Source organism: Phocoena phocoena, chromosome 16 (assembly GCF_963924675.1).
Source record: "Phocoena phocoena chromosome 16, mPhoPho1.1, whole genome shotgun sequence".
NCBI classification, from domain to species: domain Eukaryota; kingdom Metazoa; phylum Chordata; class Mammalia; order Artiodactyla; family Phocoenidae; genus Phocoena; species Phocoena phocoena.
The window spans coordinates 55,934,974-55,961,320 of NC_089234.1; the positions used below are offsets into that span (position 1 = coordinate 55,934,974).

The following is a 26,347-nucleotide window of genomic DNA, read 5'->3' on the forward strand; positions in this document are numbered from 1 at the left end:
GGAGAGATTCTGGAAACTAAAGGAGAAATTCGAATTAACTAAGGGGTAAGATCAAACTTCCCAGAGAGGCAAGAATCACATGTATGTAATACAAGTTTCTTGGAGATAGCAACTACTATTGAAAGTAGAGATACTTGTATCACTCTGAGAAGGTGATTATATTTGAGATTTGAAATATATACTGCTGGATTCCACTTGCAGGTTCTCAGAATTTTTCTTCCATTTTTTTTTTTTTTTTTTTACTGTAGTAAATACACATAAAATAAGATTTTATCATTATAGCCATTTCTAAACCAATTCTGTGGTTTAAGTACATTTGCAATGTTTACAACTATCATCAATTTCTTTTTCATTAGCACAAATTCTTTTTTTCCCTGGTTTTGTAAATAAAGTTTTATTGGTACACAGCCATGCCCATTTTTTTATGTGCTGTCTCCACTGGCTTTGCACTATAGCAGGGGTCCCCAAGCCCCGGGCCGCTGACCGAACCATCAGCGGCCTGTTAAGAACCAGGCCGCACAGCAGCAGGTGGGCAGTGGGTGGCGGGTGAGCGAGCGAGCGAAGTTTCATCTGGCTCTGCATTGCTCTCCATCGCTCACATTACCATCTGAGCCGTCTCCCCCATCAGTCACATGACTGCCTGAACCAGACTTCCCCACCCCCAGTCCGTGGAAAAATAGTCTTCTATGAAATCCATCCCTGGTGCCAAAAAGGCTGGGGCCCACTGCACTATAGTATCAGACTTGAGTAGTTGTAACAGAGATCCTGTGGCCTGCTGGCCTAAGATATTGACTATTCATCTCTTTATAGAAAAACAAACAGATTCTGTACACACTAAACAATATATTTCCATCCCCACCTCTTCCAGGTCCTCGCAATCCCCCTTCTACTTCTGCCTCTATGAATCTGATTGTTCTAGGTGCCCCATATAAGTGGAATCATACAGTATTTGTCCTTTTGTGTTTGGCTTATTTCACTTAGCAAATGTCCTCAAGGTTCATCCGTGTTGTAGTATGTACCAGAATTTCCTTCCTTTTTTAAGGCTGAATAATATTCCACTGTATGTACAGACCCCATTTCGTTCATCCATTCATCTGTCAGTGGACATTTGGGTGCTTCCACCTTTGTCTGCTGTGAACTTGAGTGTATAGGTGGCTGTTTGAGTCCCAGCTTTCAGTTCCATTTTTCCCTTTAATATACTCTTAGAACTGGCAAAATTTGAAAAGTAGGGCAAAGATGGCCATAAATTTAGTTCTTGGTGACAACAGGCAGCAACTGGTGACCTGACAGTGCCACAGAAGTTTTCTCATCCTATGAACCTAATTAAATTAACAGCCCACTTGGCCAAACTCACATGCACTTAAACCAGAGAATTTCTGAAAAAGCTCATTAGCTGCAATCTTGGGAGCTCCACCAGCTGATGGAATGTTTTCCCTTGGGTTTTTCAATAATTAGACAGGAAAGGTCTTTCCAACTTTAGACCTCAAATGGAAGATTTTTGTCTTGTGTGCCAAGGCAGCGGTTTTCATGCCATTGGTTAAAATATGCAGAAATCAACCTTTAAAATTTTATGATGCAGTGGCCTAAGATTTTAGTGTCATTAAACCTCAACTCTCAGGAAGGACACAGGTTTTAGGGAAAATTTTCTGTCTTAATGTTACTCTTGCTTTCCATCATTTTAGTTTCTTATTTCAGTTCTAAAAAATTTAGACCTTAGAGGAACACATTGAACTCTTCTGTATTTTTAAGTTGTGCAGAATGAGATGTGCATGGTCAATGAAATCCAGGATGTAAGACAGATGACCCTCCTGTGACAGCTGGGGACACTAACCTGCAGAAGTTCACACAACTCACACTCAACATGAATCCTCAGAGGGGAAGAGAGTAGGCAGTTGACTTATAACTTAGGCCCCAGTTTCTTCTTTGAGGAACATAACAAACCAAGAAGAATCCAGACCCTCTCTATCTATTTGTATTAGTCAGTTTCTCCTCCATCCTCTCCAGAAAGCCAACCGTTGTACTTATTTGTCTGTATACCAGCAGATGCATAGTTTATAATAAACTTGTTCTTAGCGTACACTAAGGAGGAGCCTTATTATTTTCCAGGGCTTCTCTGTATCTATAGTCATTTGGAAATTACTACCTAATTTGAAAATGGACAGAGGCACCTTGCTGGGAATGTAGTTGGTTAACAAATATTGACAGATGTCCAGCATCTGTGATTAATTAGCAGAGTATCCGTTTGTGTTCTTTGTTGTGTGTGTGTGTGTGTGTGTGTACGTACATACATATATATATATATTCATGTCCCATTTATGCATTTATATTTATATTATTTTGTATCATGCCCCCTCAGGACTTGGGCTTCTCTTTGTTCCCTCAGATTCCTAGTCCTGAACCTAATCTAAATTCTCAACCTCTTCACATAACACTCCTGACATCTCCCATCTCAGCTGAACCTGTTTTTCTTAGAGCTGTAATTTCCCTCACTTCTCTGTATGGAGGTGGCTTGTTTCTCCATAGCCCAGGGATCACTGGACACTCTGGCCCTCCATTGCCTCTTCCATCCTGTGCAAAACCTTTTCTCTTGAGGCCCCTGCTACCTGACTAAATCCCCATTCTGTCTACTCTCCCTGCTGGTGTCATCTACTGACCTCCAGGCCCCTCTGGCCATCAGCTTCCAGTCTGTGCACTTGAATGTGCTAGCCGGCCCCTGTGCGTCCCCCATCCTTGTCCTTCTGACTGCAGTGATGTTCAACCCCGCTCCACTTCAGCAGGGGTCCCTTGGATCCTACCATCACAGGGAAGGATTTAAACTCTGAAGTCCCACTCAGTGAGGGTTCATATCCTTCCAGCTTTCTTTTTCTTTCACTGCACCCAGTCTCCAAACCCCTTCTCCAGTCTTTTCTCCATATGCTTATTTATTTAACAAATATTGATCGAGACACTTTGCTAGCTCCTGGGAATTTAATGATGAGTAAAAATGGATATGCACCCAGTGTTCACAGAATATGCAGTCCAGTAGAGGACAGAGGAATTAATCAAACGATTACACAAAGAAACGTAAAATTGCTCCTGTGCTAAGTGCCACAAGGTACAGACTGTGCTCATGGGGGACTTTCCTATATTGTGTGAGCAGGGAAGTGATGGTGGAGTTGAGATCTGAAGGATGGATAGTCTATGAGGGGAAGTAAGTCTTCCAGGAGGAAGGAAGTGCTTGTGCAAAGGCCCTGTGGTTGGGTGGTTGCGGGGGGGTGTGCACACAGTAAATAAGAACTGAAATTTCCATTAGTTGGCGTCTAGAGAGGGAGAAAGTGTGAGATAAAGCCAGAGAGGAGGAAAAAGGCCTGAGTTTTCAGGGTCTTCTAAGCTGTGTCAGGGATGTTTATCTTCGTACCAAAAGCCGTGGAAATCATTTGCAGCGATTGAGGGGGGGCCCTCGCCATTTTATATCACGTGTCCTGAAAATCCAGTCCATTCTACACTGAGTATGGCTTTATAGTATTGCATTTTTGGAAACACCAGATTTGAATGCCCACAAAATCACAGGCATTTTTTTTGTAACTATATTCTTTTATTACTTTAAAAATTATAATGATTGAAAGATTCCAATCAGTATATTCATCCAATGAAAATCTTTTTTTTTTTTTAACCTTATTGGAGTATAATTGCTCCACAATGGTGTGTTAGCTTCTGCTCCACAACAAAGTGAATCAGCTGTACATACACACACGTTCTCACAGGTATTTTTACTCGGCTCCCTTACATTTGAATAAAGCACTGTTTTACTCTTATCTGGAAGTCCCATGTATTTTATTTTAATGCTATAATTCTAAATACCAACTGCTGAAAGCTCCTTTCTTCTCCTTTCTTTCTTTCATCTTGAATGCATCTGCACGTCCACTATTGTTTGGAGTCTTGGTTTCCAGTGAATCCACTTAACGGCATTTTTGTGTAAGCACTTCACGTAAGTCAAATGTAATGCACCAGAATGTTAGGTTGGAAACTTAGGGGACATTTGGCTGTTTAAATGGCGCTGTCAAAATATTGGTTTTATACTTTACAAATCTTTTGTTATTTAGGGTAACAAAAATACCTTTTTTGGTAGCAAAATTATGTCTTCTCCTATTGAGAACAGCTAATAGTTCAGGGATGAGAAAAACATACTACTAATCTTGCCATATAGTGAAGAAAAAGAAATCCTTTCCCTTTTCCCTTGAGAAAAGGTTGAGACTCATTGTGAGCTTCTCGGGGTAAAACTGGCAGAAACATAGGTTTTTTAGTGAATCACCGAGGTAGGAGGAGAGGGGGCTGCGTCACACCACCACTCAGTGCCCTGTAGCGATGGCACAGTTGAGGCACAGACGCAGGAGGCGGCAGCTGGTGGGTCTAGGTTTTTAGTTTTGTGAGATGAAAAGCTACAGGGGCAACTCACTGTGCTACTGGAAGCGCAGACTCTGAATCCGAGTGCCCATGGAGTCCACACTTGTGACTTTATGAAAGAAGCAAGCCTCTCTGACACAGGTCAGTGACACACGCTTATTGCCATCGTGCTGAATTATAATTATGCAGAAATGGCATACAGTTGGCATACAAGAGCTCTGCCTTTTCGAGCCAAACAGTTTTGATCTTTCACTGTCTACAGTAACCTGTCACGGTCCCCACTGGATAAGCATCTGTTCCAATCCCACCATTTCACAGATTGGGAGACTGAGTCCCAGAGACATTCTGTGACGTTTTCGAGTGCGTGCTGCTTATCGGGGCAGAGTTGAGATTCAATCGCAGGTGGGCCTCCCTACTGGAGTCCTGCATTCTCCCCGCCACGTGCCAGCCACCCCATGCACCTGGTGTCTGCCCTTCCCTGGACCAGCCAGGTGGACCTGGAGCATCAGGAACTCTCCCTTCCTCGTCCTTGGTTTTCCATTCTCCTCTTCCTCTTCCACTGTGGGAGTTTGCAGTGGCGGTGGTGTTACTTCTAGGCCCCCTCCTTCCTTGGACTTCGCAGAAGTGTCTATTTATATGTGTAGCATTTATAAAATTCACAAGGACTCCTGAGTAATTTAAACTTCTGGATTCCATGCTAGTTGAGGGCAAAGATCAGGCCTGACTTAGCTATTTCAGTTTTCTATTTCCCTCTCTCCCCCTCTGGACCTCAAGCAGAGGAGTTCAGTAAAGGTTGATTGTAGAGTTGTTAAATTTGCCAGACCAAACATTATAATTTGGATGCTGGAATGATGTTCTCTCTCATAAACAAACCGTCCCCAGATTGTTTGGCCTTGGGAGTCCTCATGTCTTTTTTTTTATATAGTGAGTTTTATTGTGTATAAATTATACCTCAATAAAAGAAAGTAATGTGCCTTTGGGATCCTATATCAAAAATCGTTAGTTTTCTGAGGGGTCGCTGCTGCCAGTAGCTGGCTAGGCCCTGATCAAACGTGCAGAATCATTAAGTAGGGTCATTTGTTCTGCGGTGAGCTGAGTAGAATGTGTAAAACCCGTTCAGGAGAGAATTAGTTCATCCCCCTCTCTGTATTTTTTAGAGTACTCCTAGCACGATTCTCAAAGTGTGCAGGCCTCATACATATGTTCTAATGGGCTAATTGTTAAGGTGACATTTGTAAATTAATCTCTGACTTGAGCTAAGTGGTTTTCTCTAATGGGTTTAATTCAGTGACTCCCCGTTCTTGGCCACACATCAGATTCACTGGAGGAGCTTGTTAAAAATAGAGATATGCGGCCTCCCCCTCACCCCAGTTCTCAATTATCTGGTGCCCCGGTGAGGTGAGGGCTTTTAAGGAGAGCTCCTCAGGTGATAGGATTTGAGTAGCAGCAGCCTCTGTGACCCTCTGCTCCCAATCCATGTCTGAAGGCCCACGCAGCCTTCTGTGTGGGTTTGAAAGCATTTGGGCCTAAACCCGAAAGCTTGAAACCAGGTTCTAGAGCAGGCAGTATCTCTGAGGAGCCAGCTTTCCAGATTCATTCCCCTCCATATCGCATCAATGGATCTGTCTTTTCCTTGGGGAGCTTCAGTGACCTGAGGGAGGATATTCTGTGCTTCGCCATACTGTTGTGCATTTTTCTGAACCTTCCAAGACATTTGGAAGGTTTTCAGGGTCTGCTCGAATTTCCATCGTGAAGATGGCTGTGTCTTTCTCCTCTCTGCTCACCAAGTATCATCAGACTTTTGTTTTTATATAATTTTCCTGCTTTTTAAAATTTTTATTATTTATTTATTTTTTTGGCCACCCAGCATGTGGGTCTTAGTTTCCCTGATCAGGGATGGAACCTGTGCCCCCTGAATTGGAAGCATAGAGTCTTCCCACTGGACTGCTAGGGAAGTCCCATATCATCAGACTTCTGGTGTCAGGTGTTGGGGACAGGCATTCTTTTAGTATACTATGTGTGTGTGTGTGTGTCTGTCTGTCTGTCTGTATACCTAGCATTCTTCTGTACAAACACATGTCATGTCTGATCTTAGAGTTTTGAAAATAGATGACTCACGGGCACCATTGTTCCAATGACATTTATCAAACGGCTTTTGTTTTTAGGAATCCGGCGCTCTATAAATATCACTCAGGACTCAGTACCACCACACAGCATACGGGTGTTTGCAGTAAACCTAAGAATATGGCAGTTAGCACTACGCAGGGTAGCCAAGGTGATATGGCGAACCCAGGCTATGAAGAGTTAGGAAGGCTGGCCGGGCTCTCATGACAGGCACAGGGTGTGCTGAGAGGGACTGCTCACCTCATCCCTTGTGTCAGACTGTGTCCACACACTCTCGTTTGCGATAGTACTTTGTAAAGTGCTTGGTCATTGTTAGGGGTGTTCTGCGACTCAGCTGCTAGATGGCGAGTGTTTCCCGGTCTCTTTTCTTGGTCTCATCTTACCATGTCCCTTGGGCTGCCTTGCCCCTGGTCCCTGGGACTGTAGTTGCTCACGGAAGGATTCCCAGTGGCCCTCCCCCTTAATGAAGGGATATTAGAGTAGCCGTAACACGTAGGAAGAAGGGACACTTTGAGAGGGAAGTGGCTGTTGAGACAAGAACCTCTGTTGTTCCCGCCCTTCCCTAGCTCCTCCATTTATGTATGTCCCATCTAGTCCATATCTTACTATATATTGACTCTACCTGTACCCTACAATTGAGCAGTAATTGCATGATAGCACAGGACTCATCTATGTAAGGGTTACTGCAGGAAAAGAGCATATTTTATGACTCCAAGTGGATTTCTTCCTTTTGTTTTTCCCAGGGTCTTGTGCATAGCAAATGTGAAATACTTAGGTGATTATTTGGGGATGCTCTGTAATATAACCATTACCCCTTAGGCTACGATCTAATCATTTTGTAGAGTTGGACTGAAGTTTTTCATTTTTAGAGTAGGGTTCTCAGTGGGGTGTTTGCCAGAGAGATAGAGATGAGAGATGCAAGATGAGAGAGAACTAGCCCTTTGCGAGGGCCCTGTAGAAGATTCATCTCTGTTGGATTCCTGTTTTCATGGCGAGATCCAAAGGATTGATTCGTTATCTGCAGCACCCGGATTAGGTTGACAATGTAATCAAGCCTGACATGATAAAGAGCCGTTTAGCAAGTTTAAAAATCGCAGGCATGGTGGCTTCCATACTGAGAAGCAGATCCTCCCCCGCCCCATTGATCATTTCGTGCCTGGAGGCAGGTGGCTGGGGGATGGGGATGGGACAGTTCGGACACCCTGTACCCCATTGGGAGTCTTCCAGCTGAACGTGTGGACCCAAGAACGTGAGGTCCACTCCTCAGAACCTTCAGCTCCTGGGAACTGTGGAGTCATCTTCCTCCTGGGTTTCTCTCCCTCCCTTATCCTGTCAGAGCAATGCTGCTATTTGACTTTGCATCTGAAGAGAGCAAGAGGCCGCCCCTCCTGTCACTGGCTGATTCGCTTAAAGCTGTACATTACTCCCCCTCACAGAGGCAGCTGGGACACATTAGTGTCAGCTACTTTGTCCCCTCCGATGCTGGGAAGTCATCATCATGGCAGGAGAGCTTAGATTTTTGAGCCCATTTCAGAATGATGCAGAAACAGTGTGCAAGAACTTTTCCCCTTTCTTTTCCCTTTCTCTCCTCCCCTTTCCCCCATCCTCTGCCCTCATCTTCTCTCTAGCTTTAATGGCCTAAGCCTGCACAGCCCGCTCTGAGAGAAGCTCTGCACTCACGGATGCACATACACACACACACACACACAGCCAAATTGCCAGAGATTAGTCTTGCATCAGCTGTCTATGAATGAAGAAGAGGTCCTTCCCCTCTGATCTGGCCACACCCCTTCTCTTTGCAGCATTTTGAGAATGAGGTCAGGGCCCGGATCTAACTGCTTATGTCTCAGAAATAGCACAGATCAAAATTAATCTTAAGCTACTTGATTTGCTGCCTCATTCAGATAATAGAGGGAAAAGCAGAGGCTTCTTGATGTTTTTGTTTGTTTTTGTGTATAACTTTGCAAGAAATGAATGAATAAATGAATGAATGAATGAGTGCATGTGTGAGGAGAGAGACTGAGGTGAGCCTGCCAGGGGGATTAGCCCTGGGCCGAGGGTAATTACTGACAGACTGCAGGAGTTTCCTTGGATTCAGCTGGAGCCCGTTTCAGTTTTTTTTTTTTTTTGCGGTACACGGGCCTCTCACCGCCGCGGCCCCTCCCGCCGCAGAGCACAGGCTCCGGACGCGCAGGCCCAGCGGCCACGGCCCACGGGCCCAGCCGCTCCGCGGCACGCGGGATCCCCCCAGACCGGGGCACGAACCTGCATCCCCTACATCGGCAGGCAGACCCCCAACCACTGCGCCACCAGGGAAGCCCCCGTTTCAGTTTTTAAAACACAATGGAAGAATAAAATCAGCCCCGGTGATGTTTTAATACTTCCTTTCATAAGGGGAATTCATCAGATGCTATGAAGCCACATATTCCTTTTATAATACCCAGTTGTTTCAACGGTCAGTTGTCTGCTTTGTAGCCCACCATCCATGGAATGGATGTAGCTCCATGGAATTTTGTAAATGCTTTAAGTGGATAGGTATGCAGAGTTCATTTTCTGTCAGCCAGTTTGGCTCACGTGCATGTGAACACACACACACACACACACACACACACACACACACACACACACGACTCCATCATGCCTAATCGTCACATGAATCGGGATTCACCTCTATCCGCCAGCCAGTGTCACAGGGATGTCAATTTGAAGATATGCCGAAGAGGCTGACACTTCTCACACCCTTCACCCTGCAGTCCCTTTAGGATATTAGCACGTCTACTAGATATTTATTGCCCCCTGGCATTATGTGTGATGGTGGTGTTTATTTTTTGTTCTCAAGCTTCGTTGTTGGCTCTTGGCGTCTTTTATATTTTTGTACCTCCTTTTAGTTGCACTCCTGGCCTCCTCTGTGAAGGAGTAAATAAAGAAACTAGAGTGTGGCGTGAGGACAGAAGTGTCAGCGTCAGCCTCAGGTGCTGCATGTTGGTCTGATGGACTTTTACTGTGACAGGTATCCTTTGATGGACTTTTACTGTGACAGGTATCCTTTGCAGGAGATGCCGAAACTGTCTTTTGTGTCAGTGGTGATTAATTTTGAGTGAAGAGTGCCAAGAAGAAGCACGTTGTCATGTACCTGGCCAGTCGTATTACCTAATTTGGCTTCCTGCGCCTAAACCGTCTCCAGAATACCCGGGAAGTAGTACAACCACGTGCACACACACAGGTTCATGCAATGAATGTAAATACGCATACATACGCATATATGGACATTTAGACAGACACCAACCTCGTGCTTTTTGATTAATATTTCTTGTATAGAAACCGAAAGTAAGCTAGTAAATTAGTGTTTGTTCAGGGTCGGTGGTAGGAACAGGTATTAACTGTTAATGGGCAGGAGGGATTTTTCCGGGGTGATGAAAATGTTCTGAAAGTAGATTACACGGCTGGTTGCACAACTTGGTAAATTTACTCAAAGTCATTGATTGAATCGCACGCTTAAAATGGGTGAATTTATGGTATGTAAATGATACCTCAGCAAAGCTGTTAAAAATTGATGTCCCTGTCTCTGAGTTCCTTTGGGGCCTAGGTTACACATAATATGAAAAATTGTATCACTGCGATTTTTTTACCTGCTTTTTTCCCACTGAAGTGTGTTGACTTCAGCTGCAGAGAAGCTGGACCTTGAGGTAACAGGGCCAGATGAAACCCCAGTGCCCAGGGGTACAAAAGTCTGCCCTGCGCCCTGTTGGCCAGCAGTGAGGTTGCTGTCCACTGCAGGGTGAGGAGCCGTGCGCAGGGTAGTATGTGGGCACAGCGAGGGGGCGACACTGCCAAGCAGGCCCCTGAAGACACCATGTTCCGAGCTGCAGCTGCATGTGTCCAGAAAATAAATAAGTAAACTTCCCAGCATTCAGCCCTTAACTGATGGTGTTTTTCTCTTCTTTTGCAGGTGGTGTTAGTCTTTGCTCTCAGCATTGGTGCACTTGTAATATACTTCATAGATTCGTCAAAGTGAGTATTCAAATACGTTGTCTTGCCCTCTTTTCTCAAACCATCACGAGCCTTTACATTGATCCGTTGATTTCCTTTAACACCAACCTTTGCCAGAGCCTCCTGAGTGTGGAAGGCTTTTGGAGGAAGGCAGGGCTGTCTGTGTGGATTTTCTGAATGGGAAAGCAAGCTCTCACGAGGAAGACTTACTGTGATTATGCTGGCCTAGGAGGGTGGGAGAGGAATCTGAGGTCATCACACCTTTTCCCTGGGTATCACTGATTTTCAAATAGCTGTTTCCTGGTGCGGTATTTGCACTGAAGGTGTCAAGAGGTCAAAAGGGCTCTGGTGTGAATTTGCAACCTCTGAGAGAGTCATGGTGTCCAGTCGGTGAGGGTCTGAGCCATTCTTGCCGTGGTGGTAGCATCCTTTTCTTGGGAGGGTTTCCAAAGCTTTACTCTTATTGGAGGTCAGCATAGAAGGCCTGATGCTGTCCTTTGTGCCTGCCAACTGAATATTCAGCTGAAGCATCCCTGGCTGGTGCTTCTTGACTTGTGAAGGTAAGGAGATGGGATGGAGGGGTTTGTGATGACCCCCAGAGGTGGAGGCCCATGGCCATCTGAGATTTCCTATAGTGGACCCTCGTGCAGACCCCTGGGGCGCCGGCTGAGTGAACTGGTGCTCTGGGGTGAGCCTGGGGTGGGGTCTGTCCGAGCCATGGACAGAAAAGGCTTTGAAGGAGGCAGAAGGGGGCACTGAGCGGAGCTGCTAGGTGGCAGCCAGTTCTGCCCTGGTTCCTGCACGTGTCACCCCCTCGGTACATCATTTGTTCCAAATGTTCTGTCGCAAGCTTGAAGTTGACAGCATTTGGGAAACGGGAGCTGAGCTGGTCTGACTCCTTTCTGTGGGGACGTGCACCTGACACCTGGATGGTGGCCTTCCGCTCTTTGCCTACCTCATCCACTGTAGGAGTGGTTTTGATTCCCTGAACTCTCACCCTGGTACACCTGGATGCTGGAGTTTGATCTGAGGAAACCTGCTTGGTATCCCTGTTGGCTCAGAGCCTGGTGTGCCTGAATTTTGAGCTCAGTGTTCTCATTCTGTGGCTGTTTTTCTGTAGTAATTTCATGCATGCCTAAACTCTGAATTTCTCAGAGTTACTGGTCACCAGCCAAAGGATTTTGTGCATTTGGGTGTTGGGCCAAAATCATGCCAAGGCAAATAAAGGAAACATCATCACCTGTCTCTGGGAACCAGCCACATCTGGAATATCAGCGGCCCTTCAGCCCATCCCCATGCACAAGGCTGGGCTGCCCTTGCCCATCTCAGGTGGAGGGGCCTTGAAAAGTCCTCCAGGAGTCGAGATTCCACGCACTCTTCCATCAGCTCTTCCTGGCCGAGAAAGAGAAGAGTTTTTTAAGTTTGGAAAACTCCAATTGGCATGTCATTGAAGGTAAGCCCCATTTAAACATCTCCTCTTAATAATTCTCGATCATATTTGAATTGAACCAGAGATCTTTTAAAGCTCCTGGTCTTACCTCTCCATTTTCTCCCCAGGGGTGAGGAGTATTCTCACAAGTCATGGGGTGCGTACCCTGCCAACTTCTGTGCCGGGGCTCAGAAAGTACTTTCCGGCATGTAGTCTGTGAGCCCCCAGCAGGCAAACCCTTACGTGGAGGTGAGTGTGGTGATCGGCCAGAAGGACAGGTGCCTTGGCGCCTTCTTTCCTTGTCTCTTCCTTTTTGCTCCTCTGTATTTCTCAGAAATAAAGTGCTCTTGTAAGATGGATTTGAATTGTGTCCTTTTTTATAGTCTCTGCTATGGGGCGGTCTTCCGCTCTGTAGTTCTTGGTGTTCTCAGCTCCACATGAAAGGAGGGAAAGGAACAGAATCTCCCAAGGCAAGACCCTCTTCCCTGGATGCCCTGCACCACTTCATTGTCCTTTGGATTTAGTGATGATTCTGCTGAGCCTGGGAAAGCCAGTACTGGGAACCCTCTCTGGTTCTGGTTTCTTTTATGGACTTGCAAAGAGTCTATTCTAAGGATGGCCCTTCGGTCCTGTGCTCAGCTTTTCCCAGCAAAAATGCCAAGAATCTTAGAACCAAGACTGTCCTCACTCTCCCTGGGGACTGTTTCAGCCTGATCCTAACCTCAGTCTTTCTTCTCTGTCACTAAACTGAGTGGTTTGGCATAGTGAGCCTTTTTGTTTATAAGAAGATCTTATGTTTATTTGTGTAGCCCTTTCTACTTTTCATTGGAGTTACCGCATTGGGTTCTGAGGTCAAACCCCAGGAGTTTGTCCTATGGGGGAACTCATCAGCATAGTCAATACCAAGGGTCTACTATCTTCCTGGGGAAAGCCAGCAAGGATGCTTACTGTGTAAGTAAGGGGATGAATTAAAGTAGAATCTAAAAGTTACCTCCACGATAAGCCATAGATTCATTCCCAGGAATGAAAAAAGAGCCCATTAGATAAATTATAATCAAGCATAGTAAACAAGATAAGAAGTTCTATCCACATATAAGATGCAAATGAAAAGCGGGTAAGAAAGCAGAATGTAAATTCTTAAAATTCATCCCTCCCTTTCATTCAAAACTCTCACCGGTTTTACACACTCGTGGTTTGGCTGGCCATCTGGGCATCTTGGAAAGAGCTTCAAACGTCTCTTGGAAGTTACGCTAAGTCATCACCCTGGAAAAAAGTGTACCTAGTGTTCTTCAGATGAATTTTAGTTAGTATTTATACTCTTCGAATAGATAAATCAAAAGGCAGTGCATAGGCTTTCCCTTGTGTGAACCTAACTGGGCAGCCATGGTCCATGAAATGGCTTGTCTCGGTGAGTTTTAACCAAAATGGTGGGGAATGCGCCACAGCACAAGTTCAAGATGTGAGGCTCTCTGACCTAGCCCTTTAAATAGTGCAAGGAACACACATTAGTATAGAAAACAGGCTCTGTTGGTCAGCTCTGTTAACTCACTGTCAGGGCAGGCCAATGCAGGTTGTACGGGTGGACAGGCAGTTCAGATAAATGTCATAATTGGTGGGTTTATGATTTTCTTAACCTTTCAAAGCTTATTTCACCATCAAGAGGCAGCCGGTAAGTCATTGCCAAAGACTTCCTCTCCCAAACTTTTTTCCTTTTCCATTGTTAAGTCAGGATGGATCCCTGAGTAGGTCTTTTACGTTCAAGGCTTTGGGAGGCCCTTCTTCGGGTGTGATTTTCTTAGAGCGGTCACCACAGAAGAAATCACGTGTGCAGCCTCAACTGATGACTATCTGGCCGAGACAGATTGTGCTCAGAGCTCCTCGATTGGAAAGCCAAAGAGAATTACATGAAACTGTGTTAACGTTATGCTCCGTCATCCCAGCAGTAGACTTTCTAGAAACACCCAAGCAGAGGGAGATGTTCCACCCAGCCTTTGGATGGACACAGATGTCAGTTCCTTAACAGACACAGAGAAGCATTAAGCCCACCACACACAGTAGTTCCACCCCCCCCAAAGACATTAAATGGCCACACGAGGCAGATACTATCCCAAAAAACTCCAGTTCTTTTTCCTTCTTTTTTTCCTTCCAGTTTTATTGAGATATGATTGACATACAGCACTGTATAAGTTAAGGTGTACAGCATAACGATTTGACTTACGTACATCATGAACTGATGACCCCAATAAGTAGTGAACACCCAGCATCTCATATAGATACAAAATTTAAAAGAAAAAACATTTTTTTTCCATGTGATGAGCACTCCTAGGATTTACTCTCTTTAACTTTCATTCTTTTTAAAGGTGCCCAATTTAAGGCACTCCAACTTCTAATTTTGACGTCTCTCGATACCCACACCCCCCCCCCCTTTACTTCCACATACTCTGATCTTCTGTGAAGCAAAGATTTTTTTAAAATTGTATAACGACGTCAGAAGTGCCCCGAGACGCCCCGTGGGTGATACTGTCACTGTTGCTGGTCCCATCCCTGTCTATTTCCTCCCTTTGACATAGGATCAGTAATTCTTCTCTAACAGATAAAGAAAAAAGACCCGAAGATGTCAGTGTGAGGGCAGGATTCATGGACTGCATAATGCAACAGTTCCTGCTGCTTCTAGAATTTTCAAGGGAAGAACGTTGGAAGACGTAGAGGCTCAGGGCCCTGGGTATTTGCATTTTTTCCAGGGGTATTCTTGGAAAGGATGACTCACCTGTGTGAAGCTATTTATCCCTTTGATTCATGTTTAAACTCCACTACTTCTTATGCTGCAGTTCAGTGCATTATGAATATTTAACGTTGCACACACTGAAAAGGAAGGTCAAGTCCTGCTCACTGGTGACTTCATTGCTGGCTTGTGTCTCTAAAAGGCACGCTACCTGCTGTGAGCAGAGTAAAGCTGAAAGGTTATACATTGTTAAATTTTTCCTTAATGGCTCTATCTGCTCCAAAATGGCTGGTACACAGTGGGGGCACCTGCTGACTTCACCGGTCTTTGCTCTCGGCTTCTGGTATCAGCAGTGCTGTTTTGGGGGGTATGGACATTAGGAAGGGGAAGGGAAAAGCAGCACAAATTTTAGAGAGCATCCAAAATTTGGACCAGATTCCAGGCTGACAGTGGCGTTGGTGATGTGAAAGGGGCCTTCCCCCAGTCCTTAGAATTTTACATTTGTACTCAGTGATTCATTGATTTTATATCCATTCATTCATTCATTTGAGACAGTTTCAGTGTGATCATGCTGAATATTTTCCACATGGTCAAATTGCTTGAGGTTGGCTATGGTTAAAGAAAACTGCCTTTAAGATTGCAGTAGGGGCTTCCCTGGTGGCGCAGTGGTTGAGAGTCCGCCTGCCGATGCAGGGGACATGGGTTCGTGCCCCGGTCCGGGAAGATCCCACATGCCGCGGAGCGGCTGGGCCCGTGAGCCATGGCCGCTGAGCCTGCACGTCTGGAGCCTGTGCTCCGCAACGGGAGAGGCCACAGCAGTGAGAGGCCCGCCTACCACAAAAAAAAAAAAAAAAAAAAAAGATTGCAGTAGAAATTGACCAGATTGTTTTCATAGTCTCTAAAAATAACATGGGCATCATTGATGTAATGGGATACCAAGAGCTTTAACAGAACTGGCTAGTTACCCCACCATTTTACCTGCCCAAATCTTCACACAGCCAGGCTCTAATCCCTTTGCCTAGAAATCCTCCTGAAAAGGGAAGAGAGGGCCGGGTGGTAGAGGGAAGAACATTCACTGGTCCTGTGCTGTGTCAAGGTATAGTGCTGTGCACTTTAAAATGAAGTATACGTGCAGTCTCATTAACTTCTCCTAGCAACTTGATAGGGTGGGTACTATGACCTTTTCCACTTTACAGATGAAACTGCAACGTTTGCCCAAAAACATGCAGCTAGTAAGTTGTGGAGCCAGGATTTGAATCCATGTGTCTGAAGGAACCTCTCTTCCAAGTCAGGAAGTGAAATTCCAGATGTGGAGGTGACTACGTGGGAGGTCACGTAGCCTCATCCTGCCAATTCATCTGTCTTGTTTTCTCATGTTCTTCATCTCCCCATCTCGCACCTCCGGGGCCAAGTCTGCAAGGCGGCTGTGCTCACGAGGGTCCTGTGAGTCTTCTCACCGGGACATGGGGCGTGTGGGCCATGTGCTGTCTCATGTCTGTCTGGGCCTTGATTCATTTCTCCCTAAACTGTGGCTCTAAAAATACGCTCTTCCGTTTTGTCTCAGTGGGGTGGCAGCTTTTTGTGATGGACTAAGGTCAAGTTAGCAAAGAACAGGGAAAGTTGATCATGTCTTAAGGAGCCCTCCGACTTAAGTGATTCGTTCTTTCCCGGTGGAAAGTCCCTTTGCCCTCCCCATCCTTACCTAGGTCTCTGAGCCAGTTATTTGGCAGACTAGAGTAGATAACGGGAGAGGCTCTCCTTCCGCATTAGTTTCTTTTGTCTCTTTAGAGAGTTGCAGCGTATAGTTAATTGGTTATACTTCTGCATCGTGTGCTTACAGAGTTAGTCAGTGCATTGTGTGCATATCGAACCCGTGGATTTTAGGAAAATTTGACCCCAAGGAGGTTTCTTTGGAGGTCTTTGAAACCATGTAAGATATCCAGCCTCCACCTCCAGTCTTGTTATTACCCACAGTGCACGCAGGTGTTGACCTCGTAGTGGGCACCTGGCAGAGCTGTGAGGACAGTGTAGGTTACTTCCACGATAGTGCATTGTAACCTGTAAAGGACTGTGAATGCTGCTTTCACTGTCACCATTAGCACACCCCCTGCCCCATAGCAGGAACAGCTGGGCAGCCCGTGGCATCGAGAAGGAAGCTGCTCACCATTTTATTCTGGACCCAGCTCCTTTATGGAACCTGATCTTTCTGGTAGTGTTCTGAGAAATCTGCTCCAGCTCTCCGCCTTTAGGCCCTTTTCGAGAACTCGTGGCATGCATTTCACCTTTGTTGAGGAAGTCAACACAAATCGCTGTGTGTGTAAAGCATCTCTGTATTCTTTCTCTTTCCTTTGTAAATACTCCCCCCAATTTTCTCCATCCCTCACTGACATTTTTACTGCCAGGCTTTGGTTTGGAAAACTATGGGTAGGGAAAGTTCAAGGGCAGGATGTTCAGAACGGCACTGCACATCTGTGAAGGGAGCACGGCAGGAGAGCCAGCAGCTGTTGAAAGAATGGCGCGTCAGATGGTGGGGGAGGGGAGCCCACTGCAGGCGGGGTGGGGGGAAGAGGAGACGCCTTCGGGGCAGAGAGGCTGTAAATAACTCCCTATAGGAAGTCCTGTCCCCTTTCAGAATTTAACCTTGAATGGCAACCCTTGAGGCTCAGGCGTGGGAGCAACTCGAACTCAACCATCCTACCTCATCTGGTTTTGCAAATTGCCCTTCTTTCATCAGTGGGCTGTAAACCTGGTAGAGAAGACAGGTGTGCCAAGGGGGTAAGCACTCTTGTTCCTTCCGTCTTCCACGCTGTGCAGTGGTCTCGGCTTCCTTGCTCACGTCTCACTTAGAGGGAGACACAGAGGCACCGCATGCGACCGCACTTAGAAGCATCGAGGGAACTGCTCGTCTTTGGCATTTCCTGAGGCAAAAATCAAGGGCTGTTAGGAGCCGGAAGGAAGACGGAGCTAGACCTTCCAGGCTTACTGCAAAAGACAACTTTAGAATAAAATGCTAGGACTTGAAGAGGCTTCGGAGTCCGCCTGGTAACACTGTTCCCTGCGCCTCAGCGTCCTCTCCTGGCGAGTGAGGGCTGAGTGACCTTCTCAAGGTCACTCAACTAGCCAGGGACTGAACTAGAGCCAGAAGTCAGAGCTCTTCTTGCCCAGACCAGTCCCTTCTTTACTTGATCTTTTGGTTTCTTTCTACTAAATAAAAAATGAATAAAGATGTGATAGTGAATATTATCCATTGACTAGCAATGCCCATAATGACCTTTTACGCAATTCTGGAGTTTCATGCTGTTATCTTGGGGGACACTTTAGGGACATGGAAAAGAACAAAGATAATCCCAGGTGGAAATGACCAAACCCAGCCAGGTGGGTGCTTGGGAGATTAGTTTATTTCATCCCCGTTGGCAAGAGGCTTTGAATTTCCTGATTTTATGGTCCTGCTTTTCTTTCTTTCTTTCTTTTTATTTTTCTTTTTCCTGTACTACTTCAGAGGGGAAGTAAGAGTTCAGCTCTCTTGTGGAAGGTTGACCAGCCTGAATGCATTGGTCTGGGCTGTTTGGAATTTGTTACACATAACTTTTGAGGACATTTTGCCCCACTGCTCATTTGTTTCTCCTATGAAAACACTATCTGACAACTATTTCTATAAATTCGTATCTACTCTACCCTCCAAAATTAGAATGAATTATTTCTTCTCTTTTCACCACTCTCTAGGATTTAAAAGGAAACCCTTGGATTATCTGACACTCTCTCAGCCCTCTGGCTTTTTTTTTTTTTTTTTTTTCCTTTAAAAAGAATGATTGTTTCAGGGCAAATGAAGAAGATGCATTCCCTTTAAGGCCCAGTTAGCTCTCTGTGTCTTCTGCAATTAACACGTGTTTATACCGCCAGAGGGCTGGATCTTCTCCCCATTGCCCAGCTCTGGTCCTTTACCTAAAGCCACAGCCAGACATGCACTCAGAAACTGCCAAGAGATCAGTAGGGAAGCCAGATGGAGGGAAAGGTTAGAGCTCAGAATGGTTTAATCCAAACACAGGGACAGAACTCGTGCTTATTAACACAGCCACGGTTATGCTGGGGTGTGGTGTTGGCGGCTACAGCTTCATCACGGGGCTTATGGGCTGCACAGAGACGTGACCTCTGCCTTTGCTTTTATTCCTCTTGTCCTTCCTGACAGCCTGAGAAATTAAAGCTTTGGGGAGACCCTGGTCAGTGATGAGTTATTTGTGTTGTAAAAATAGAACCCATTGCAGTAAGGATGCCCTTGGGACTTTTTGGATGCACATGTCACTGTTCCCAGAATTTGGGAGCAGGGCATGTGTATGTTTGTGTGTGTGTGCATGCATGTGTGTCCCACCTATGAGTGGATGGGAAAGCATAGCATGGGAGGATTGGCCACCAGTCTCATCATAATAACAGAGATGGGGCTGAGAGCCATGTACCTTAAAGGTATCAATAAAGTAATAGATGTATGTTAAGTACTGACTGTGTGTGAGATATTTTTCTAGGTATTAGGGGATTTCAAGTACTATGTATAAGGCTAGATTTTTTTTTCCCATTAAGATGTTTAAATTATATATAGTTTCACAAGGTTCAGGAAGTCCAGCCATAAATATAGGAAAAATGAGGTAACAAAACAAGATAACAAGTGAGGTATCACTAGGCTATATATCATCAATTTCTAATATGAGCTTTGCTGACAATAAGTGCTGAAGGTTCAGAAGCTGAAAAGATAGCTGGATCTTACAGAGTGTTTTGGCCCTGGGGAGATTTTGAGTTGAGGAGACAGAAAACTCAGTCTCCCACTCACCTCTAGGGATCCATAAGAGGGGCTCTCATTATGGCACACACTTTGGCCTCTTGGATTTTGTTTTCAGTATGTGCTGAGTCCAGCGAAGCCCTGCCTTGAAGTTGGCCACCAAGGTTAAGGACTGAGAATGCTTTCAGAATGGCATAACGGAATCAGAAAAGCAAACTGTCTCTAGTGGTGGTAATACCTCTTCCCCAGCTGCACGTGTTGAAAACCTTTGGACACTTTTCCAGAAGTGGCTGGCTGAAAGGCAGCTGCTCCGTCTTTTTGAAACTGAGGTCAGGGTGTAATGTGCCTTACAGGGGCCTCATTTATGAATTTGCCACGTGCAGAGCATCCAGGGGCATGGGGGATGACAGTCCTGGCTAAGTGAGGTCATGCTATGGGCAAACGCGCCACGGCTCAACCCGAGCTGCCGGCCTGGAGACTAGCATTTGCCTGGAGGGGCTGCACAGTGATTTTCGTGGGCTCTAGGTACTTTTGCCTTCTTGGGTCTCTTTCTCCAAAAAGAATATTAAAAGTTATGTTTTACTGCTGTGTTCCTATAAAGATGAGTATAATCCAGGCGAGAGTCATTATGACCTATTCATTGTTATATTTATTTTTTTTCTTCTGGTTTTAAAGAAATTGGAATTCATCCAATTTTGTGGTTGGCTAGAAGTGTGGTGGGCCCTCGGCCCTGAGTCTGCGGTGCCTGATGGAGAAGTTGGCTCTTTTTCCTCCCTTCCTGTCAGCCCCAACCGTCTGGAAATTTTCACAGATAAGAAAACATGCCCAGAGACAGACGCCTCTTACCACACCCCTCCCAGTGTCATCTAATTGTTTCAGATGAGAAAATAAAACTAAACATTCCATTTCAAGCCACGTCTTATGATTTGGCTTTGGGAAATATTAACGTCAGCAACCCATCATTTAATCAAAAATGGCACCCGTGGTTATGTCAATTTTTAAAAGAAAACCGAATAATCTTGCTTCCCTGTTGCGTTTTGGAGACACATAATGCTTTGTCCGTTCTCATATCTGAAAATGAGTCTTGCCAGTGTAAGAGGTCTGTTCACTGAAAGTACCACAGTAAAAAGGAACGTTTCCTGCACCAAGGTTTGCAAGCTCAAGTAGAAAGGGGTGGGCAGATGTTACAAATGAGGCAAGCAGGTATGTGAGACCAGGAGGCACTGAGAGCCCGAGCCTTCCCTGAAATGACTTCCCAGCTCCGGCTGACTGTCCCCAAGCAAAAAGGCAGACTCGTACAGGCAGATCTTCCCCTGTTTCAGAGAGAAGAGAAGAAATTGGGCCTTCATGTTGAATCTTCAGTTTGAAAATATTGCCCACGACTCCACCACTTTTAAAAGTACTCTATGGGCCAAACAAAACACCTCCGTAGGCCGTTTTCAATCTCTATTCTAAACTGTCTCTCTTTTTGGTCTTGAATTAGCCCTACTCCCTGAGTGCCAGAAAATATTCTTAACCCTTGGACCTCTGTCTCCCAAAAAGGGGCCCTTCTCTCTCCATGGTGAGGAGTCCTTGGTCTCCACACGCCCCAGCTTGTTTCCCGTTTAACACGTCTTCCAACGCTGCATAAGTGAATGTTCACCTTTCTCTAGGCAAATTCTGTATGTCACAGCAATAAATCACCCACAACTTACTGTAAATCCCCAAAGCCACATGTCACTAACTCTACATCATCCCTGAGAAGAACGCCATTAGGGCCTCATAAACATACACTCTGTTTATTTAAGAACTGCAGGAGTTTTTCTAAACGTGGTTGCTAAGTCACAAGAGTGTATTTTCCAGGACATAAATGGAAGTGAACATAACCCCCTTAAACTGTCAGATTCTTTGTAAGAAAAGAGGCCCAAATCTGTCTGTTCTACTAGTGTATTAACTTGACCAAAACAGAGTTGATTATACTAAGCGTGTCAGTGTTGATAATTGCTCGAGGCTATGTTCTGACTTGCTCAGCTAAATGGGCACATTGCATGAACTTTGGTTTAATTTCTAACATATGTGGGTATAAAAGCATGGGTTAACATAGATAAACCCTGGCTGTAGTTTCATAACCCTTAAAGTTCCCAATTTGCTGAGCGTTAGGGTCAGCTGATGAAACTCTTATGTTATGGCCCCTTCAAAAACAAAACCGAAAGCATCTCTGGACGTTTCTCCCCAGATATGGTCTCAAGTCTGAGCTGTCTCGCTATCTCCTGACTTTTCACTTTTTGCATGGAAACTTGGCAGTTAATTTTAGGATAGCGTTAAGCTCTGCTTCAATATAGAACCCAGAGCTCAGATATTTTCAGAGCTGGAAAAGAGATGACCATTCCATTATGATAACCCTGATTCTGGTAGAGCTGCTTCACCAGTCTGACGTCCAAATGGAAAATACTCAAGTACCTTCCACTGATCACGGCTCTCTCAGGAGGACACCATAGGTAGGGTTCCAGGGTCTACCTATTAGATGTTGGAATCTACAGTAAGGCATTTGTCCTTCTCAACAAAGATATTCTACCCATGTTCCTAGTCATGCAGACCTCCTATTCAGAGTCCTCGTTTCTTCCTTTGAGAGCTGGTGTTTTTACCTCGTCCTCCCAGCCCCCCTCAGAAAATGCAGAAAATGCAGAAAATGAACCCACAACCCAGTTTGAGATACACTCGATCTTGATGCCCTGGAGGGAACTGCAGAGTCCTTATGTAGAGAAAGGTGAAGAACGTGAGGCTATGATTCCACCTGGTGCATGCTTTTTCCTCTAGCGGCGGGAGTAAGTGGGCGAGGAGTGCATTAAGGATTTTACCCTCTTCATAATAGCATGAACAGGAATAATAAGGCAAGGTCTGTAAAGAGCGGCATTAATAATTGAGATGTGGGCTTCCCTGGTGGCGCAGTGGTTGAGAATCTGCCTGCTAATGCAGGGGACACGGGTTCGAGCCCTGGTCTGGGAAGATCCCACATGCCGCAGAGCAACTAGGCCCGTGAGCCACAATTACTGAGGCTGCGCGTCCGGAGCCTGTGCTCCGCAACAAGAGAGGCCGCGATAGTGAGAGGCCCACGCATCGCGATGAAGAGTGGTCCCCGCTTGCCGCAACTAGAGAAAGCCCTGGCACCGAAACGATGACCCAACACAGCAAAAATAAATAAATTAATAAACTACCCTCAACATCTTAAAAAATAATAATAATAATTAAGATGTGCTCTGGGCAGCCATGCAGCCTGGCTGTGCCTTCGAGCACAGTCTGTTATCAAGTACGTGGTGAGGCCGGGGGGTAGGCAAGGAGGGGGCACGTGGTGCCTGTGTGGCTCATGCATGTGTGTACATATGCTAGAAGGAGGACGAATGAGTAACAGTTGGGAGCTACGTCAAGTACAATGATAGAGAGCACTGTGTAGATTACTGTGTACGATGGTGGTGGTTCTTTTGTGGGTCAGGCACCTTTTTGGGGATTTGATGAGTGGTATAGGAATTTTTGCCTGCCAGGGACCCTCGAGTTGGTCCATGAACCCTAAGCTAAGGATCTCTGCTCACTCATTCCTGTTTCTTGTGCCATTAAGATCAGGTGGCAGACAGAGGGCAGGCTTCATAGCCAGAGGTTAAGCGGAGATTGATTGGGCATCCTCCGCCTTCTGCCATACAAAACACGTCTCAGTGTGAGTTTCTCTGCAGTGAATATCTCTTCTTTTTTCTTTTTTTAACATCTTAATTGGAGTATAATTGCTTTACAGTGGTGTGTTAGTTTCTGCTTTATAACAAAGTGAATCAGTTATATATATACCTATGTTCCCATATCTCTTCCCTCTTGCGTCTCCCTCCCTCCCACCCTCCCTATCCCACCCCTCTAGGTGGTCACAAAGCACCGAGCTGATCTCCCTGTGCTATGTGGCTACTTCCTACTAGCTATCTATTTTACATTTGGTAGTGTATCTCTTCTTGTCATACCCTTTCCCCCACTGCTTTTGAAATCTTGAAAATGTAGGGGCAATGCTAATGAGACCAGGGAAGGGAGGCCCTAGACCCCCCAGCTCTTCCTTTAATACCAGGCAACACAGAAATCAGTATGTAAAGTGGGATGGGTCTATAGGGCAGAGCCTAAGTACTCTTTGTTTTCTGCATCTCTTATTCATTGTGGGTAAACATCTGTTTTTAGGGGAAATTTTCCTCCTTGATCCGTGAGTCAGGGAGGCAAATAATCTCCAGCCAAAACCACCCCTTCTGAGACCCAGCTCTGGAGCACCAGGACCTGGGCATCGTTGGGGTACCCAAACAGATGCAAAAAGCAGCTGCCACCTCTCCGCAAGGCTGTGACTCTTCCCCACCACTGGAGAGTCGCTGGGGACCGTAGTGGGTGCATCCGACCAGTCTTCAGACCAGTTTGACAGAAAACAGAAGAGTGGCTTTTCAGAGAAGCCCCATCTTCCCTCAATTCCCTGCCTCCTTTGGATTTCTTGCTGCCCTCACCCGTCTCCAAGCCGGTCGACTGTGACAGTTTAATTGGTGCAGGTAAGGCAGGATGGGGAGAAGCAGGCATGGGTGACTGGCATTCTGGAAGATGGAGATTCCCTGGAGACGAATGAGGGCAACCCTGACAGACAGGCTTCAGAGGGCTGCGTGCAGGCAGAAGGTCACTGACCCTTGCTTGAAAAGAGCATTGAGTGAAGAGGAGACTTTTGCCAGCTCCCTCCTCCCCGAGCTGACTGGGCCAGGATTGTACATTCATGTGTGTTGTTGATACCCCATCCACTGAGGGGCAGGGAGGTCGGCTGGGGGGCTCTGGCTGGGAATGAGAATGGGTGGAAAGGAAAGGCAGTGCTGTCCAGTGGTTAGCAGCAGGCTCTGGAATCAGACCTTCATGGACTTAATCCTGCTCTACCACATGGGTGCTGTGTGTCCTTGGGTAAGCTGGTTAACCTCTCCCAGCTTTGTGCAATAGGGTGAAAATGGTGGTGAGGGACGATGCTAATGCCTTCCTCGGAGCAGTGTGTGGTGAGAATTAGGTGATGCATGTAAAAGCTCTTAGTATACTGCCCAGCATGAAAGTGGCCAAAAAAGCATTAGATATGATTGTTATTGTCCTTTTGAGGTTTCTTTTGAAACTTTACATCAGGTCTTTAAAGAGACACGATGTGAACACATTAAAGTCAAGGGGACAAAAAAATCCCAAGATGTATTACAAAGCAGCGACGTGATTAATTATCAAGGTAGTGGGCAGGACCTGAGTGTCTTAAAACTGCAAATCTCAACTCGTTACTGATTTGTAAAAGCATTAGAGTGGGCCACAGCAATCGTCTTTAAAAAAAGGAGATTGGACCTTAGATAAAAACATTGCTCTGGAAGGTCAATGTGATTATGTGAAACTTTTCTTTCAGTAATATATACAGATCTCTATATACTGTGTAAACATAAGTGTGTACTGGTTTGTGATGTAAGATATATTTCTTCCTGTGGGTTTTGCTAAAAAGCAGTTTGAGAAACACAAGCTTTGAGTCCAGAAGAGGGCATGCTTTCTGGGCTGCAGTAATTTAGGGCATCTTCAGGGAGGAAGGGAGACTAGGTCTGGGTCCCCAGGCATGGGTGGAACTTAGATAATACAGAAGAAGGGGAGAGGGTGAGCAGTCCACAAAGACCACTCACTTCTGACACCAACTGCAGGTTCAGGGAGCTCCCCAAACCACCCCCAGCTTTGATAATTTGTTAGAAGGACCACAGAACTCACTGAAAGCTGTTAATGTTCACAGCCAGTTTACTACAAGGAAAGGATCAGCGAAGTATGTGTGTTAGCATACAGTATTTGCTTTTCTCTTTCTATATATGGAATCTAAAAAAAAAAATGGCTCTGAAGAACCTAGGGGCAGGACAGGAATAAAGACGCGGATGTAGAGAATGGACTTGAGGACACGGGGAGGGGGAAGGGTAAGCTGGGACAAAGTGAGAGAGTGGCATGGACATATATACACTACCAAATATAAAATAGAAAGCTAGTGAGCAGCTGCATAGCGCAAGGGATCAGCTCGGTGCTTTGTGTCCACCTAGAGGGGTGGGTTAGGGAGGGTGATGAGAGTGACGAGAGGGAGACGCAAGCGGGCGGGGGTATGGGGACATGTGTACGTATAGATGATTAACTGTGTTATACAGCAGAAACCAATACGACACTGTAAAGCAATTATACTCCAGTAAAGATGTTAAAAAAAAAAAAAGTGAAAAAAAAGAAATCAGCCAAGGGAAGAGACTCACAGGGCAGACACAGGGAAATACCAAGCACAGAGCTTCCACACTGTTCTCTCCCTTTGGAGTCATGACAGTGGCAGTTTTCCAGCATTGATGCATAACAGTATGAGGAATTTTACAAACCTGGGAAGCTCACTGAACCTCAGAGCTTTTACTGGGACTCAGTCACATAAACCTGGGTGACTGCTCACGTGGCTGACCTTACTCTTCAGCTACTTTGGAGCTTGACAGATTGCACGTGACCCAAAGCCTCCATGTATATCACACTGTTGGACTTTCTTGTGTGGTTTACCACCCTCCCCCTGCTCCCAATCTCACTGTTACTACCTGACTGACCCAAGACCCCCAGGCAAAGACTTTGTTCAGACATGACATCCCAAGGACTGAGAGAATGCCTCCCAGCAGCTGAGGGCCAAGGGCAGACTTCTCTTGGGCAAGGCTAACATCTTTACAGCAGAGTCAATGGGGGGACTGGGCTGGCTGGAGGGAGGGGTCTCTCTTGGAGAAGACTGGGGGGGTGTCTGGGTGTCTTTCGATCACACGCATGAATAGTAGAGGAGAGGGAAATACTACTTTAGAAAATGTGGTGTTTCCCGGGTCTGTTAATGTCAGGAAAATCACCATTGAATGTGATTTTCTGTCCCCTCGGTCCCCGTGTACACCCAAGC

At 45.7% G+C, this 26,347-nt stretch overlaps 1 protein-coding gene across 25 annotated transcripts in view; it reads left to right on the plus strand.

Moving 5' to 3' along the window:
* Window positions 1–26,347, plus strand: part of KCNMA1 (potassium calcium-activated channel subfamily M alpha 1) — a 752,929-nt gene that overhangs the window by 368,001 nt on the left and 358,581 nt on the right. For all 25 annotated transcript variants that reach the window (XM_065894779.1, XM_065894755.1, XM_065894756.1 and 22 more), the window contains one exon: window positions 10,457–10,518. In XM_065894779.1, the coding sequence (XP_065750851.1) occupies window positions 10,457–10,518 (62 nt within the window). The remainder of the gene's footprint in view (window positions 1–10,456; window positions 10,519–26,347) is intronic.